The sequence below is a fragment of the Eleginops maclovinus genome, chromosome 23 (assembly GCF_036324505.1).
Source record: "Eleginops maclovinus isolate JMC-PN-2008 ecotype Puerto Natales chromosome 23, JC_Emac_rtc_rv5, whole genome shotgun sequence".
In the NCBI taxonomy this organism is placed as follows: Eukaryota; Metazoa; Chordata; class Actinopteri; order Perciformes; family Eleginopidae; genus Eleginops; species Eleginops maclovinus.
In genome coordinates this window covers 8,376,899-8,396,166 of record NC_086371.1, presented here as the reverse complement: position 1 = coordinate 8,396,166, position 19,268 = coordinate 8,376,899, and the positions used below count along the sequence as shown (strand labels likewise).

General features: G+C 40.1%; 1 protein-coding gene across 1 annotated transcript in view; it reads left to right on the top strand.

The window, feature by feature from the left end:
- Positions 1-2,630: 2,630 nt before the first annotated feature.
- The window catches only part of LOC134859859 (ecto-NOX disulfide-thiol exchanger 2-like), a 148,518-nt gene continuing 131,880 nt past the window's right edge, over positions 2,631-19,268 (top strand). The window contains exon 1 of the mRNA XM_063876605.1: positions 2,631-2,778. Within this exon, the coding sequence (XP_063732675.1) occupies positions 2,757-2,778 (22 nt within the window). The 5' untranslated portion in view covers positions 2,631-2,756. The remainder of the gene's footprint in view (positions 2,779-19,268) is intronic.

The following is a 19,268-nucleotide window of genomic DNA, read 5'->3' as shown; positions in this document are numbered from 1 at the left end:
CCTGGCAGTGGTGGAAAGAATATTAAAAAAATGTATTTTTACCCGAGTACGGTAAATCTGCTTCATTTATCCGACAATACAACTGAGATTATTTTACATTGAACTACTCAACTGCCTATAAAATACTTAAAGTAGCTCCCTCTCAGTCAACAATCAAAGTATACAACATGCAGGCATTAGTAGTGATAAATTCAAAACTGTAATGTAAAACACTCACAGCTGCCATTTTCTTTTTGTATTACTTTCTGATTTCTTTTACATTCGGCTCTTTAAAGAGCATAGCAGCGTGGTCTTACATCTTCAATAACTCTCCAAACATTAAAATGCATGACTAAATAAGCAATAAAGGTATTAAAATAATATTTTTAAACTCAAAAAACGAATACTGTTCTGCTTCATGCCATTTCTCATAGCGAGAATAATTTATTTTGCTCTTTATGCTCTGTGTATGGCACATAAAAAGGCAAATTCTATTTGAACACACCCTGTCCAAGGCAGGTGATAAATGACTTTCTGTTTCCATAATAAACTACCTAAATGCACTCTGAATTTTAATGTATTCATACATTACTTTAATGTATGCTATATGCAGTGTTGCTGTGACATGTAATCAGGCTGGCTCTAAATGTGTTTTTTCCATATGAAGAAAATGGCCTTGCAGATTGAGAAATAAACATCAGTGCTCAGTGAAAAGGGTATGCCTCATTTATTTCTTCAATTGCGTCAAAGTTGTTCAAAAAAACGATGCTGAAAACACTTTGCTGCACATGATGGATGTACTCTGCGCCTAATTCTTGTCCAATTTAGATTATGTCTGAAGTTGTGTTTATCGCTGACCTTTTTTATGGTTCCAGGGTGAAGGGACAGTAATTCAAAAATCATTTTTCAAGAAGACATAGGTGTCAGCTAGTAAATGCAGAACATCACTTCGGTACAAAACCCCATTTCAGACAGGGCAAAGAATAAAACTGTGGGTCATCTGTTGCCCAAGCTTTTATCTAACTTTTCACTTTGAAAGGTTTTCAAATTATTTCAACAACGCTGCAGTGTCTGTAAATGGTCTGTAATTTAACACGGCACATATCAAACAGCGCAGCCACTTCGCTGCTTTCAGAAATATAACAATCACATCTTTAATAGGAGAATACCTGTCAGAGTAAATTGTGGGTCCATTCCTGCTGCTGTTATGTTGATAGAAGAACCCACAAAGGCTTCTCCAATGACTAAAAGGATGGTGCAGAATAGCCACAAGCACATATATGGAACATGAATTGGGTCACTGACAGCAGATGATGTTAAACTAAATTGGAAGAAGATAACACATTATGTCAATATGTTTTGCCCAGGTGCTGGGAGAACTATTTCTCAGTGTAGAAAATGGCTCACTGATATAAGGCGAAGAGCCAGCAAGGCATTGGTGGTGAAGCACTGCAGGGACAGTTTGGGTGCAGCAGGAGCACCTACACCAGCCAGAATCTGGCGATGGAGGATGTAACCACCTTCCCACTGCACATGTTCATCGTGTGAAGTGAAAGTGTTGTATTTGGCTCTTGCTTTGCTCTGTTGCTGTATGCATTTCTCCTTAAATTAGGAAAAGGTAAACTTTAACGTCTGTGACCAAAATACCAAGTAGAAAAAACAAGAAAACATGGCAGAATGAACACGTATTGACCTAATACAAATTACATTTTCATGGCTTCCATTCTGCATGAATACACTGTAGTAGTCACAAAAATAGATGCATCTTATCCAATCTTCATCATAAGAGTCCTAATGAGGACACAACAACCCAGATGTTCACTGCTGTGGCATATTCCATAATATCTTCAGACGCCTTGATAATGATAAATAAAATTGCAATCAGATGAAAATAGTGACTGAGATTGTATTTTATTTAAATAGTATTCTTTGAGGGCATTACATAAGCTCTCTTCTTAAGAAAGCTCAACTCAAATACCTCCAACTAGCTTTTTCAGGGGCTTTTATTGACTTTTTCTTTGAAAGCTAAGTAGATGGACATTTATTAATGCAACCCCCTTTAAGATTATACTGCAAAATACTCTCTCCACTGAATCTCAATAAATGTAATGAATGTGAATTGAGCAGTGAGAACAACCATGGCATAGGCTATCCCACTGGTGAAGAACATTTAAAAATGTGGCCTTTATGCATGATTGTCAAATTTTGTTTCAAGTTTGGTCATTGTATTCATAAAATCATCTGTGAAGAACTGCACTCTGCAATGTCACATCACTCCATGGTACATTACACCCATGCACACATGTATCTACTACATGTGCTCCTGCCTTCAAAATAAAAGGACATATTCTCTTTAGTGATTTACAAACGTAAATTATCAAGAAGGTCTGGTGTACGTAAGCACTTCGTGAAAGAAAAACGCTTTTTGAAGGTTTTAACCGACAACATCTGCCATTTCAAGCTTAAAAATCTATATCGTTAATCCGTACAAAAGAGTACCTGAATATCAAGTAAGACTTATTTTGAAAGTAACAACCGGAAGTTGTTTGACATGGTTTCGCTAGCTTGACAGTGCAGCGTGCGTTGACTGTGAGGCAGGTGATGACTGCTCACCATTGGTTATCTCGTTGGCAACAAACGGTACCGTACAAGATCACCGTCTTTTCTACCGCAGCGTAACGAGCGAGAAACGTCCCGACTTCACGGATTAATATCAACCTGAGAGACTTTATCTTCATCCGGGCTGTTTAAGTCTTACAAATCTGCAGCAGAGGATAATGTTTCTCCTGCAGTACACCGGTAAGTGGGCTGGTCTAACTAACCTCAGAGCATCACACGGTACACACACACAGAAGAAATCAAATCAGAGTGTGTCAGTGTCGGCCAAATACTGACTTTATGAAGACTTTTGGTATTTTGTCCTCCTACTGATGCCATAGTGCTTCTGGGGAATCCAGCAGTTTCTTTTGGCTAATTTTTTGTTAAAATGGCAAAAACAAACTATTCACTAATTTATTGTTTTTGGATCAACAGTAGCTCTGTTGTAGTCAGAGGTGTTTGAAGTACCAAAGTGAAGAAGTACTCTGTTACAAGTTAAAGTCCTTTTCCTTTTTACTTGTAACCTTTACAAGTTACAAGTTTTCCTACACTGGTATTTCTACCTTTACCGAAATACAAAGTTCTTCTTCCACCTTTTGTTTGTCTTAATAATTGTGAGTGAACATTGACCTTGCACTAAGTTAATTTGCTATTCAAATATATATTGTATACCCTCTGTTGAAGGGTATTTTCAAACTTGCTCAAAAGATAAGTTCCTAGGCCTCAAAACTTTATTACAGGATTACTTCACTTCTGTTCCTAATGAGATTCATACAGCTCATTTGACTTTATAATATGGTTTATCCCTTTTCACATCCTGTGAGCGAGGGAACAACATGGGGGAAGTGTGAATTTACTGTTGAAAAATGATTTGATTTGGTTTGGATAGGGATAAATAAAGTTAACTGTATAAGACTCTCAAGCCGCAAATCTGATACGGCTGAGGTTTTTTAGGGACTTTCATTTCAGAAAAACACATAAGAGATCTTTCAGTAGCCTATATTCTCACACAGTACTAAACTGACTAGCTGTTTCTTCCTGAAGAGGAACTCTGTTTAGCCTCCAAAGCAAACTTTAGAAACTACTGAACTCAGTCTTTCCTGTGCCTGCTGGATTAAAGTCATCGAGGTGTTCAGGTGGAGTACTGCTGACTTTGTATTTTCCCTGTGTTTATTTCCTAATTTCTTTGTGATCCTTAAACTGTCGTAAAATAAAACCGTTTACAGCAGTCTCTAAGCAATTTGGGGGATGAGACAATCTATAAACCACCCAACAGGCTGACAGTGCTCCGTTTTATTCAAACACATGTTTGTTGTTTTAGCTGCCTCCAGTTTAGTTAGCTGTGGTCTAATTTGAACTTACCCCAGGTCTCTTACAGTCTGTCTAATAATGGATAAGCATTCATAATTTGATGATTATTTCCCCGGTAACTGGCTGGCCAAGTGTTGCAAATATGCGAACAAACGTTTTTGTGGGAAGCAGATCTTTAACACAGCTGCGCAGTACAGTCAATCAGACTGATGTTGTGAGCTTTATGTTTGTGGACTTGGTACTGTATTCATGAATTTGTCATCATGGATACCTCACATTGGGCTGAGACAAGTTATCAGAACGCCTGTTTTAGACACCAGAGGAGTGGAGTGTGAAAGACGCTGTTGTTTACCAGGCAGGGAGTGCAAAGCAAAAAATATGACACCAGTTGCATTATAAGAAATGGATGAATTTCCCAACGGGGATGAATAAAGTTCCATCTTATCTTATCTCACTGAAAGGCAGGATATCACTACTTGTGCTGCTTTGACCATCCCCACAGGAGAAATTTCGGTTGAAGTGTCTTGCCCAGGGACTGAACGACATGCTAACTGCAGTGGGACTGGAACCAGCTCTCTCCTGATCCGAAATCATCAGCTCATTATCCCACTGCGCCACAGCCACCGCCGCCACCGCCAATATCAGAAGACAATAGAAACAAGCAAGCCTGAGTAGAAGTGATTTACAGTATATAGGCACATTTCAAAAATGTTGCGTTTAAGTTTCCTGTAGACTGGCTAGGATTCCAAATATATACGTTATATGATTTACTGATCAACGGTCCAATCACATTGATGCAAAGTAAAGACATTGATACAGCACTTTTTTGTAACTGTTCCTGTTTAATTGCATGCCCGTGCAAAACATTCTAACAGTGCTTAATTATGACAAATGTTGCACTTGATAGTGAACAACTGGAATTCCACTAAGATTAAAAGAAAAGATTGTTTTTAGACAATCTATATTCAATATGTATTTAAAAACATTTTGAGAGTTGATATACATGCAATGCAACTTAATGTTTTAAAGTGACATACAGTAAGATATGGTGTGATATCAGTCGCAGGCCCTGTATCGACTCAAATCAAGATGTAATCGTTACTTTCTGAATGCAGCAAATATAAAATTGTTGTCGGAATAATTAAAATAATCAGATTAAGATTAATCGATCAATCATTTTTATGTAGAATTTAAATAAATGCTAAATATATCAAAGCTATGTTGTGTTTTAAGTCATTTCTAGGTCAGAATTAATTAGTTTGAGAGATTTCTAAATCTGATGTTTTATGTTAATGTTTCCTGACTCCTGGGGTGATGGAACAAAGTCTTGCCTGCTCTCAAGAATGTGACGGGCGACATCTTTGCATCCATCACTGTAAGTCGAGGCTGAGTGGCCTCAGGAGCGACCATGGTTGAGTTAAGGTCTATCATCCCCTGTGACAGGTATTTTCCTCCACCCTGCACCGACCCTCTCTCTGATCAATGACCAGGACATTGTTGGATTGCTTCGGCAAGGGAGGAGCTGTCGGAGAGCGTTTTCAGGAACAGAGAGAGAACGAGAGAGACAGAAACTACTTTTAACTGCTTTGTTTTTCTAGCTAGTATATCTAAATTTGAGCACAGCTGAATGCAGAGTGAGCTACTATAGAGAGAGTGTGGACAGATTTGTCAGCTTTAGAAAAATCTCCCTTTTAAATGAGAAAACCTAAGCTCAGTTTAGCTAACAATTGAGCAGTAAGTGTGTGCCTGGTAAAAAATTACAAAAAAATATTGCTATGGGGAAAAAAGCAGCATAATGAAATGTGAAAATGTGAGTCAAGAGATAAAGGAAGCTTCCCTTCTAGGAGAACCCCTGGCATTATCTCTGTTTGGGAAGGGAGAATTCAGGAGGGTATCCTGCTGAAAGGCAGAGATGCTCAGCTCTAGTAAACTGGTCATGGATCATTCAGCAGCACCTTGAAGGTTCAGGAAGACATTGAGTCTTCTGCCTGTCCAACTTCTCAGCTGGGTTTCTTCAGCTTTGAGTTTCTCTTTGTCTTCCTGTGGTTCAGAATTTGAGGAGTTTTGCCAGTGTTGTTGGCAAGAGCCCAAGGCAGAAACTGAATAAGTGACGCTTTTAAATTGTGCTCTTTCTAACTGTAGGACATTTTGTTATTGTCTTCACTGAGTTTCTTTAGGACAGATAAACCAAGCCTTGTCTCTGTCTCTGTGTGACTGTTGCAGCACACCTTTTGAGCAATAGTTTTTTAGCTTTGACTTTGTAGGGCTGCTTTACATTTTCCTACTTAAACTAAGGTAAAATAAATGCTTAAACGGGATTAATTATCACCCTCTGTCTGAAACACTTGATTGGTTTGCTGCCTGGCTCTGTTGTGTTTGTTCTACCCCTTAGCCAATCACTTGAAATATGTTGAAATGCTAGCCAATAGAAGCACAACTGTTACTGTAGTGATGTCATTATGTTACGGAAGTATTCCCTATGTAGGAAACTTTCTCAGATCCCTTGCATGCAAAAAATATAAATATATACGACATTACAGGCGATGGACAACACCAAAAAGCATAATAAGGCCCGTTTTAAACAATCTGAGAGGACCTTTCAAAAGGACTGTAATCAGACAGCATGCTGTTCATTGTGTGGACAATTACTTAAAATGAAAAAAATATTTGCAGATAGTCTTTCTTTTCTCACTACTCTGTCCATTTCTAGGTGGTGAAGTAGTATAAGAAAAAGACAGTTTTTATTTAGACGTCACAATTTACCCCACACACGATGAGTTGTGTTCTGTCGGCATAAGCCTAATGCTTTTCTGTTTCTATTACTTTAAGTGTGGTACAAAGTAACTCACTTTAACTTTCTATAACTGGGTTTGTACCTCGTAACTTTCTACTCTTAGTGGGGTTCCCCTTCAAGGTAGTTGGAAACTTTTAAAGTAAGATCTGAGGAATATTTTAGAATTATGATGAAAGCAGAGCCTCATCAAATTTGGGTCTCGGGGTTATATTTTCATAATGTATTTTATACATGTGAAGGCCGCCTTGATAAATGCAGTTTGAACCCTTTTTGCATCTGAATGAAAAGAACATCTCTTTTGAGCATGCAACCTGACAAGGAGCTTAAGTGAATCCCTAAACAACTTTTCTTATCTTGCTATGTCTAAATTTGAGGAGGATAGACACCTTATTCCTGTGTCCTCATTTAAATGTGCCCTCTGGAAAACCAGTGAAAAAATGGGTTGTGTTTTAGGCAGTAAGGCAGGTTCATGGCTTGTTTGGTACTAAACGAGTTTGTAATTCTCACACAGCCCCTCTTGTATTTGAGCACCTCATGCACGCCTTATGTACTGTTGTTACACGCACAAAGCAATTATTTGGATTTTTTTTTTTTTCCCCACTTGTAGAGCGGTGTTAGAAATGTCCTTGTTTCAGTGAAGAGACTCTTTAACGTCAGCGTTTGGTGCTTTTCCACATTTACAACCACTGCAGTGGACAGCTGTGTTATTGAGCGCTGCTTTTGTTTGTTCACAGAGCTGGCTACTTTGTTGATTGGCTGCTCTTTCCTGGCTGACAGTGGGTGATGTGAGAGGCTTTGATCCCATGTAGTGGTCTCATGTAGGTACAACACTTTGGACAAGTGCTGTACATCATACAGTTTCCCATTGTGGTAGGGTGCTATAGATCATGGTGCTAATTCAATTAGAAACAACCTAAAATGCTCAATTATTGATGGTAAGTTGGCAACCATTCCTTAGTCCTAGTGTTTAACACATGCATTTTTGCAGTCTAGTAATAACAGGCTAGCAGAATGCTTTGAGGGGCTGTAATCAACTTTGGAAAAAGAAATCACCACAGAAGGGAAGCAAGAAGGCACAGACGTCTGCTGATTGCAGAGGTTAGCTCTGAGCAAGATTTCGGGGCGACATGCTGGGTTTGGTCACTTTAGCCATATGAAAGAAAGATAGCTGCTCTATCAGAAAGTGTCAATAGTTAGCTAATTATAATGATTGAATAGAACATTTCACTTCACACCTAACTAGTGAAGCAGATGAAAGCTTTTTTTGCCTGTCATCTAAAGCCTTTTTAAGGATGAAGATGAATAATGCTTTTTTAGTGTACCAATTGTCACACTCTCCCGGTGGAAATTAGATGCAAATATGGAGACACTAAAGGAAATAGAGGTAATAAATTATGCGGCAGCAATTGCTGTTGTGAAGTGTCATTTGACAGTCCTTTGGACCATCAATGCATGGATCAATGCATCAATGTATCAATGCATGGTAGAATAGTTTAATCTGAACAAACTTGGAATGCTCTATTAAGACTAAAGTTATTCTTCTTTACTGAATAAGTAAATGTAAATAAGACAAGCCATAATAGAAAGTGATATATTCAGATGAATAGCTCAGAGTCCTTGCTGTCCCAGTTCATTATATCCTAGATAATAGGAGAAAATGCTACATGGGGTAAATTCATCCTCTGTGGATCTTAATCATCTTTTAAACTGCCCTGTACTTCCACATTTCATAAGGTGACCAATTATTTACTACCCCCTCTATATTACATTGTGACGCAAGTAAAAAAGCAACCAAATCCAAATAAACGCTACCTTGGTCAAACACAGTTCATTTATGCCGCGTTTTCACCAGCCCGGAGCCGGAGCCGGAGCCGGAGCCGGAGCCGGAGCCGGAGCCGGAGCCGGAGCCGGAGCCGGAGCCGGAGCCGGAGCCGGAGCCGGAGCCGGAGCCGGAGCCGGAGCCGGAGCCGGAGCCGGAGCCGGAGCCGGAGCCGGAGCCGGAGCCGGAGCCGGAGCCGGAGCCGGAGCCGGAGCCGGAGCCGGAGCCGGAGCCGGAGCCGGAGCCGGAGCCGGAGCCGGAGCCGGAGCCGGAGCCGGAGCCGGAGCCGGAGCCGGAGCCGGAGCCGGAGCCGGAGCCGGAGCCGGAGCCGGAGCCGGAGCCGGAGCCGGAGCCGATGAAGATCTGGTTTTTCGTGTTTCCACCGCAGCGGCGCCGGCTTTAAGCGCCAAAAAAACGGATCTTTCTGGCCCCGCTCGGCTGCCCGGCAAGATCCAAGATCCAATACGAACCAATACGTCACGCTTACTTCGGAGGGGTGAGATTAACCTGAGCAGTAACAGTTAATGGCGAGTACAAGTTGTAACAAGCAGTCGTGCTGAGCAAAGTGACTAGAACGCGACCACACACAAACAAACACACTTTATAAAGTCAGGCACCACTAAACAGGCTCAATGTGATGCTGTTTATTTCTACCTTACTTTAATCACCATCCGTTTTCTGTTATTGATCATTAGGAAGAAGAGGCAGACGTTTTCCTGTTGTTTTGTATTATTGCAGCTATCGGATGGAATCAATACGTGGGCTCCACAAGTTGCCATCAGAAGCAAAATCATAACGAAAACTACGCCGGTAAAATATGCCCGTAGAAAACGGCTTATGCAACAATAGGATAGCAAAGTAGTCGAGTAGCCTCGCTTGCTATGCTAACATCACCTGTCTAATGCCAGAGACACTTTCATAACAGCGTTGTGATGCCACACAGTGTAAATTCAGACTGAAACACATTCACTTATGGGGAAGGGGGTATGCATCAGCTGCTTGTGTGACAGTAAGACAGTAGTGAATATGGATCAGTCATAGACTGTATATATATACAGTCTATGGGATCAGTCATAAGAGAGCACGTAAACTGTTACGTCATGACGCAAACAATGACGCAATGACGCAGCTCCACTTGAGCTCCACTCGGCCTCTGAGCAGTGGAAACACAAGGTGTGCTACAGGCTAGAACCAGAAAAGCGCCAGAAAAACAAAAGATCGGATCTCGAACCGGATCCGGTTTGGTGGAAAAGGGGCATTCGTTGTGCTGGTAATTGAACTCTAAAGGTACTGCACCGTACTGCTTCATACTGAAAGGTGTATTAAGTATTTTATCCTCTTCTTTTACATCCACTGCAACAAAAAAAAAACGTAAGACATAATGCAGTTCAGCAAAGCAAACCCATGAACTGCAGCCTTAGAAAGTACAAATAAATGAGCCCCTTTTGTGACAGTCAAAAGCTTTTTGCTAAGTGTATTTCATCATCAGGAATTTAGCAGCTCTTCTTAATCCATTATCTCAAAGACTGTATAGAAAACCTGATGAAATTGCTAAGCTTGAAAGAGAATTGGCAAACCCTCATCTCTTAGCTTGATGTTTTTGACAGTTATTGTATGGGTATGTAAGATTTTCTTGCAGTTTCATACCTCTGAATCACTGTCCACATCTCTCCTTTGAATAATTTAAAATGGGGACATCATCTTGAGATAAAATATAGGCTACATCTGTGAAAATTACAAAATGGCAACACGGTTGGTTTGGATTGAAACGGTAGGGATGTTTAACAAACTGGGGACCATTTATTGTGTCATCCCCTTCTGTCTCCCCTTTTTAAATTTGTCTCATGGGAACTTGGCTATGGTTGGCTAACTTAGCATCCAAATTACCTATACAGGTTGGGAGACAAGCCTTAAAAAAAAGGCTCACTATGACGTCGGCAGGAAGTCACTCACTACTTTTTGAGGCCAAAACACAAAATAACATCCTCTTTTCAAACAAAAAATGCCTAACATGAACATAATATCAGCCTGAAAAATGAAGTGAAACAAAATGGCAGTTCAACCAGGCCTTGCTTATTTGTCAGTGAATGAATGCTTTAGTAGCTTTATTTGTCTTAGATTTCTGTGTTTGCATACCATTGTTCTGTCAGATTGTTCATGTTCTCTGGCCTTGTCTTCCAGGTGAAACATTCAGAACACAAATTGGATTTTTAGTACCAGAATCAGTTCATTTGAAGAGCATTGTGAAGGATTGTGTGGTTGAACATTGTGTGTGTCAGCAGAATCAGCGAAAACTTGGCAGCCTCGAGGTGTTTTTAGATCAGCTCTGGCACTCTATAGGGTTCCACCACCTGATTGATGGACCTGTTTGTTTCTAATCACTTCAGAGATAAAGTACCATGTAAGAAACGTTGAAATTGCAGCTAAGGACTCAGGTAGCAGGTGCAGGAGCTATACCAGAGTTTTGGCAATAACTTCACATTGTCGCAATGATTCCCTGTTCATGCTGTCTCCCTGTGGCTTGCTTTACTAGGTAATGGCTGATGTTTCCGCTAATTCAGATGTCTGTGTTTGCCAGAAACTCAATTTGGGACAGTGTGATTGTTCAGCTTTGTGATTTTTCGGAGGCTCCTAAAGCTGAACAATCATTCATAAGAGGTAACTTATTTAATTCAGCAGATCCCTTTTAGTAAAGCTGCTACAGTTTTAGTTGCAGAGCTTGTGTGGTAAGTCAATACGTGGAAGCACTGCTCATCTAGAAATGTTGTTTATGCAAACAATAACCACACTGATTGCAAAATCATAGGCTGATAATGTAATTTAGAATATTACGTTTTGTTATTTTTAGTTTTTGTAGTTATTTATAGTCCGTATTTTCTTTTTTTAGTAAAAAGATTTAACTTAAAAATAAAATTAATGATAAAATAACCTTAAATTCAGCCTTCTTTCTAATGTTCAAGAATTCTTTCACTTTTTAAATTACTGCTTCAAATACCTCTTCAGCCTGCTGTACAACTACCTATAGCTATAGCCTCCTATCAACTAAAGATATACTGTGGGCATCTCTGCCTTACAGCTCAGTCTATTATGTTCTCACAGCGTCTCTGTCCATTCATAAACAAGGAGCACAAAGTGCAGAAAACGAGAGGGGATTATTTCTTAGCTATTCAAGTGTGGGCGCACTTCTAGAAAGAAACATCTCTTACAAACTGGTGTTGCTGATCCTTCTCAAAGACAGAGTAATATTACCCCTCAGTCTACATTTTTCTTAATGCTTTGGTATGCCAGCTGCTTTTATCAGAGTCCCACTAACTAGCTAAAACATTTAGCTAGCGCAAAATTGATGTTGACACATAAGATAAATATTGGCCAGTGCCATCATTGAGCACCATGTTATTTGCCAATTCGCTGATAGCAGTCTGACCCATCTGCAAATAAATGAATGTGTCTGTGCATCCCTATAATTTCTATGAATTTAAGGATTTTGATTCAAAACAGGGAAAATAATGTAAAAGAAATGGATGATTTTTGATAAAAAGATAATTAAAAAAGCTAAAGGCAAAGTTGAAAAATAGAAAAATAAGAAGATGGAAGACTCTGTACTGGACTGTTCACCAGGAAGCGGCTCTGTGACTACACCTCTGCAGATTTTTCATTTCTGTTCTCACAAATCAACTTGAGAAGCAAGCCCTCACTGTGCTACTACGTCAATAACAGGAATCACCTTCGCCTGTCGGTATAATACCCTGTGTATGAAGAATGGACTGAGCCTGAGATGGACTGATAGATGGAACCACACATCAGGCCTCCTGTTAACGCTGTTAGTTAAAAAAAAAAAGTGAAATGGTTTGGTCCATTCCTCCCCCTGATTTCTCCGCCTTTCAAATAGAGGAAGTTCTGGTAAAACGGTTTTGGTCGCAGCAGAGCAGCAAGACTAAGAAATATTACTGTGACTATCGCTTTTACTGCACAGTGGACTCTTTCTAGGGACAAAGTGATGCTGAAATTTTGCTGTGATTCTAGCATTTTTCTCTTTCTGGCAATGCCAGGATAAACAATTGGAAATAACACAACACAAGCTATGATGGATTACCGGAAGAATGAAGCACACTACGACAGATTGTGCCTGTGTCCGCTGCTGCTGCTGCTGCTGTTGTACAGGGGAGGGAGTTTTCTGTAGACATTGGACCATTTGGGCACTGGCTGGTAAACTACGAATGCAAATTAGTCACATTTACTTAACATAATGGTCAAGAAAGGAACACAGAAACTGGACTTTAATACTCAGATAATATATTTTGAAGTGTTATAATTCTGTTCACATAAACACACTTTGTTTGGTTCAGATCATCTTTTTCAAATTATCTCTTTCAATGAAAAAGAGGATAATAATGCATTAATGATCAATCGATTCAATATTGTGAATACAATTTCAAATGTGTTTTCATTCAAAATAATCACAATCACTTATTTTTGCCAAATTGTGCATCCCTAAATACTGCCACTATTTGAAAAGTATTCATTATTATTTATTCGTCATGCTGTATTGTTGAGAGAGTTTTTCAACACAACAGAAGCTTTAGTGCGGACAGTTTGTTGGCATCCTGTTATCTCAGCACCTTGTCTGGAACAGATGTTGGTGTGAATTAAAGTGATTGACGCTCAAGTGCTGCCAATATCCCTCTTCTAAAGTGATGCATAATACCATCACAACTCCTCAGAATATGTAATGTTAAAACCACACAAAAGCTACGGTATTCGATTTTTACCATTAGTAATTGCTGATATTTTTTTCAGTGTTATTAAACATTTGGGCCCTATCAGCATGCGTTCTGACTGCCAAAAATGTCATTGTTGTCACCACTAATCCAGAATTGTACAAATCCTAGACATAATCTTCTTTTTATGTATTCATTGAAGCTTTTAATCAGAAAATACTGTCTTTTTCGATACATTTTCCAATGATCTAACCTCAAACTGGTAAATATTTTATACAGATTTTAATGTTCCAAATTACATTTCTCTCCTCTTTCATCCTATTTGATGGATTCCATTACAGTGTTGTTCATGCCTTTTCCTTGAAGACATTGATATGTTGAACATTTCCCCAGCAGAGACGAAACCTGAGGCTTTGGTTCAATGGGTTGGTTCCGACATATCAGACCAAAGATGTCTTTAGGGGTGTTGAAGGCAGTTTGAACAGGGATATGAACAAAATGTTAGCATGACACAAAAATAGCTTAAACATTAAAAAACAAACCATAATGCCGAAAGGAGGGGATTCAGACATTCAAAACCAAAATGTTATCAATAGTGTGGCTAGAGCCTTCTGGGTGCTTTCTTGTCCTTTGGGGAAAGTCTGGCGTTGGATGAAGAACATCCCTTCACGCTTCACTGAATAAGACTGAATTTTTATTATCCCCCTGGATGTAAAGTCACCATGGAAGTGTTGTTTGTGGAATCAAAGCTATTACTCATTGATTTATTTTAAATTTACTATAATATGGAGAAACCTCAAGGCGCCTTGTACATTTCCATTTACCCAAGGGGGCTTTTCTGGGAATCCTATATTGGAATTCTTGCCCTGTTTGCTGTAAACATTCTGAATCTGAAAGACCCCCACTGTGCAGACCCTTTCATAAACACAGAAGAATCTCTCTCTCATATGTCTTATAGAGCGGCTATGAAGGATTCACTGTGTGAGTTTAAAAGAAGCCCTGTACCCGAGTCGTTACCGCACTGAGCTGCTGTTTGGATAACTTTGAGGAAGTTTGTGCGTTCAGCACATCTCACTGACCAAAATTAGTTTGGTTGCTTTTTTAAGTCTGCTTGGGGAATGGATTGTGGTCAGCACTTACAAGGAAGTGATGCATCACTGGTGTAACGTTTCCAGAGAAAAGCCAAAGCTTTCATTGAGTTGTTAATGCATTGCTCTGTCTAAATCTGTCCAGTAAAAGGCACCTTTTTAGTCAGTAGTATACAGCTTTCACTCATACAATTTCAATTATTTCTTTCACAGTCCAATTTGCTTGCTCTCTTGGCAAATCATCACATAATCAAGAGTTGCTTTTCAATTGCTTGCTTGTGTGTTCATTTTTATTTGCCGTGCTGCTCACTCCTCTTGTAAATGCTATTTGAAAAAAAGAGTGCATTCTGAAGTAGGTGGTGTTTATCAGCGGAGTTTTTAAACATTGAATCGAACTTCGTATCGGCATGTTGTTTCTGATGTAGCAGTTCTTTTTTAAATCTCAGATATACTTTGCCATTTTCAACATATTTTCAAGGACAATTGCTTATTGCCACCTTCACCGTCACCATCATTACAGGGATATTGCTTGCTGACATCTGTACAAAGACGACATAAAATCTTTAATAGTTTTTTGTATAACATTTTCTGGCAGCCCATTTTGGAGTTTCTTAGTTGAGAGAACTTTACCTGTAGTTCTATAGTTTTTTTTTGTGTCTGTGATACCATTTAAAACATCTACCAAAGAACAGTATAACATTAAGTTGAAAGCAACAAAAATCCGGGAAAAGACTTCCACTCCTATGGATTCGGTCAGGGCTCATTTATTTAACTCTCAAGCTTATGTGAGTCCTTGCAGCCTTCTCACCAAGCGAATTCTCATCTACATTCACAAACCTCCTCCGCCTGTGGCTGTGCATCCAAACACCTTCCCAGGGGGGGTTGCTGTCTGCGTGTCACTGCATCCCTCATTGATTTGGCCTCGTGTGTGAGCTGAGGAGACCTCCACCTGAGTCCGTCCAATCTGAATCCCTCTTTAAGCTGCAGGTCTCAAACAGTTCAGATGCCCCTTCTGATTACTTTCTGGGCCTGAGGAAATAAAAACAGTGTGGTGAAGAAACAATTACTCTTTTACAGTATGTGGAATAACTGTCAATATCTACTTCAGTGTACTTGGCCTTTTGACAAGACCTTTACGTGCCCAGCAGGAAGTCAGCTGGAGAAAAGAAGTGAACATTAAAGCCCTGACGTCATTTGGCACTCTACTACTTATAAGTCAAACATGATAACTACTCAGCACGATGGTCCTTATACCGGTACAGGATTTAATATGAGAAATTATAACTGAATGACTTGGTGCGTAAAATAGTATTCAACGCTTTCCGCACACTGGAATCAAGCTAAGGAACAATTACTCACACAGTCGGATTCTGTTTTCTTCATTTTGTCCTACCTCCCCATCCTCATCTACTCGATCCTTTTCCCCTTTTATTTCACCACATTGAGCATTTTACTTCACACCTGCCTGACCGTGGCTTCCTGCAGGTGACAGATACCCATGGGATCTGAGTCATCATCGTTGTATTCCTACATATCATTTCACTAGTCCCTTTTCGATGGATGTGCTTTCCATCCCCCCTCTATGTCTTTCATTGTGACACTGTAAACTGGAATATAATTTGCTCCTTAATTTTCACTGTATCCGTGAGAGTCTCTCTAAGCAGACCTTGGAGTCCTCGCTCCCTGAGGAGCATCACAGCTGCAGTGGACAGCTTCCACTGTGCTCCGGCTCTGGCGGAGATAATCTCCCTGTCAGCAGCCTGTCTCTTTCCCAGATGTCAACTGATGCCAACTGTTGTGTACCTTCAGTATGCACTCCCACAGTGCCGTCAGCAAATGCTCATCTCACCATTTTTTTTGCCACTGATTTAAGCATACTATCACATGCCAAACTCCACTGCATACATTTCGTCACCTCACAGTTGAATGCAGGAAAGCCTGAAGGTGCTTAATAACCTCCCTATGTAGGTCCCATGTGTTGCAATTTAGTGTGAATAACTTACCAAGAGTCCATTGATAAGTAGATGGACGCCCACACACATTTCCTGAAGCCATGCTAGTATCTCTTTGAGACTGTACTTGGGCACTGTGGGAATAAAGGCTAAATGTAGGCATGCTAACATAGCACAATGGTAATGCTAACATGCTAATGCTGATAGATTATTGGGACAAACCTTAAAGTTGATGTTTTAAAATGGTTTTAATGTATTTTGTCCCAGATTCTGCTTAAGCTTAGTTGACAGATGTTTGCAGCGGCTGACTGACATCATGGCACTGAACACATGAGAGGAAGCTTATTGGGTTCACAAATCAGCTGACAGCTTCAGGTTTATAGTGACATTGGGCTTTATGGGTAATATTTCAAGGAATGGGCAGTTTGTCAGAGGCAGTTTGTAGCGGGAACCGGCACAGGAGAGAGCACCAGGGGAGCACCAGCTTTCATTTCTTACCTTTCTGTAGAGCTTTACTGAGCAGAAACCACTGCTGAGCAATGAGTCATGGTGATACCACTCAGCCTCAAAGAACTCAGCCCTGCATCATTGACTGGAATGATAAATGATTTTAAAGGCAATTAAACCTTTGACTTATTGTCTGTAATAAAGACCAGGCAAAGTCATTTCTGAAATCCTTTTGAATCAAAGTGCATTCAAAACTGGATTATTTGGCTCATTTGATTGGATCAAATTGCAAATATGCCACAGGATCTCATACGTTATTTGGCCCTCTCCACCTCGTACCGCCACAAACTCTGAACACTGAAAATGACTGAGCTAGGAGGATGAGAGACATCAAGAGGAATCATGATCTGTAGAGTTTTTCTGCTTCATAAAAACTGAGGCCATCTGAGCTGAATGTAGAGGTCAGAGCATATGGCCTGACATGGTATGAGATGACCCTTTTCTCACTCCATCTTCATCTTGTGTTCTTTTTTTATGGCAGAGCGAGCAGGCTCTTCTGGCTGCAAGAGAAATGCTGGAATTGCATCTGTTGGTTCACAGAGGAAGAAAATGTGGAAAGTAGCCAAACAATCCAGCTGCATCTTTTTAAAATTTCACCCTAATCATTTGTCTCCCTGTGCTTCTGACAACAGTCCAAACAAGGGCCCTCAGGGTTGGGATGAACGAGGATTAATTATTTTCTGCAGTTACAGAGGGCAATACCATTGGTGTGCTTTATCAAAACCCCACTGAGTTTCCATATGTCGGGGGAAAGCTGTTCCTTTTCTCCAGACAATTTGGCTTGAGGATGTTCTTATACACTCCAGACTGAAAAAGAGCTCCAGAGAAGCACACTGTGGCTTGCCTCCCAGTAGAATGAGCATCTAAACCCAGAATGCCTTCCATTTGGCCTGATAAAATCTGCACACATCTAAATAAAGTATTAGATCACAGTCCTTTGTTTCCTCCGACAACTAGGGAATCAGTTTAACCTTTTTCCAAGAAAATATTATCTGAAGAGTCTTGAGTCTCAAACTAGATTCAATGAAAAGGTATACAGCAGTTTTAGCTAAAGAGTCAATGTTTGAATGCAGCGAGGCCTTGAGGGCACTGCTTTGCTTACTTGGTCAACTTTCTACTATGTTTTTCCCTTTTCAATTTCTGCCTGTCCTTGCGGTGAAGATTGGTTTGTGACAGTTGCAAGATAAATGGCTTATGCCCCGTGGAACATATTTTATTTTGCTATGTCCAGTATATCATGCCAATAAATCAACGGTATGTCTGTAACCTCCTCGATGGTTGCCAACACAGCTTGGGGTGTGCCAGATTTGGTCAACGGCTGAATGATAAATTCCCTTTCTGAAGGCCACAGGAATATGTGGGTGTTGTCGGGCTGATTTATTAAAGCGAAAACAGATTGTGATTGGAGGAGTTTTGTTACTGATAGGGTCGAGAATGATATCTGCCATTGCCGCTGGCAGATATGGAGGAGGTGATGTCACTGTACGTGTGCACGGGACCGTCTGATTGGATAAAGTGGGAAGACTGTGCAAATGCGGATGCAAGCAGCAACAACAACACTCCCACCACAAGTTGAATTGCATTCCAAAGAAAAGCATTTTGCCTTCATAAGCGGAGTAAAACCTCTCCTCCTCCATACTAATCACGGCATACTTATTTCTCTTTATCAGTTTTATAACAGCATTGAGCAAAGGATTAAATTCATTTTTCCAAACAGGAGTATTCATGTATCCTTGCCAACAGTAATTCAGTTATTGGTAACATCAGGTTAGAGGATTCATACACTTAATTGGATAAAAATTTAATATAAACTTCATACATAATTTAATGATGTTGACACTCTGTTATTGCCCTTTTTGGTCAGTCAATACAATATTTAAAGATGCAGATTGTTTTAGTTCAGCTTGATCATGTAACACTGTCCCTTAGTTTCACATCAAAGTGCTCATTAGTGAAACTCTACTTTTATCCCTGCACGACATCTGCTATCTTGAGGGCTCCCACATATACAAGGATCAGCTAAGATATCCATCTGAACTCATAGTTCTATATCATGTCTGCAGGTGGTTGTGAGTAAAGCAGGCCCCCCTAAATTAAAGCACACAACAGACCACTGCAATGCTGGGCAGCACCCATCTGGGATATTTCTACTCTATAAAAGTGAAAAAACAATGGTTCTGCCAAGCTAGTTTTCCTAAGATGAATGGATCTAAGCATAATTTCTTTTCAAATGTTTACAATGAGGGGGATGATCATGTGGAAACAAAGAGCCCTTTACTGTGAGCTAAGGAGAGAAAGGTGCAGAATATGAACGCTCAAGCTTAATTGTCGCTGGGACCTGAAGGAGCCCAGCCCGCCAATTCCCACACATATTCACTGTCAACATAATATTGCAGCTTTACATTGAAGCCTCACATCTGTTACTCCCTTTGGTACATCAATATTCATGCAGCTACTTACATTCAATAAGCTTAGTCTTACAGTCAAATACACAGACATAGC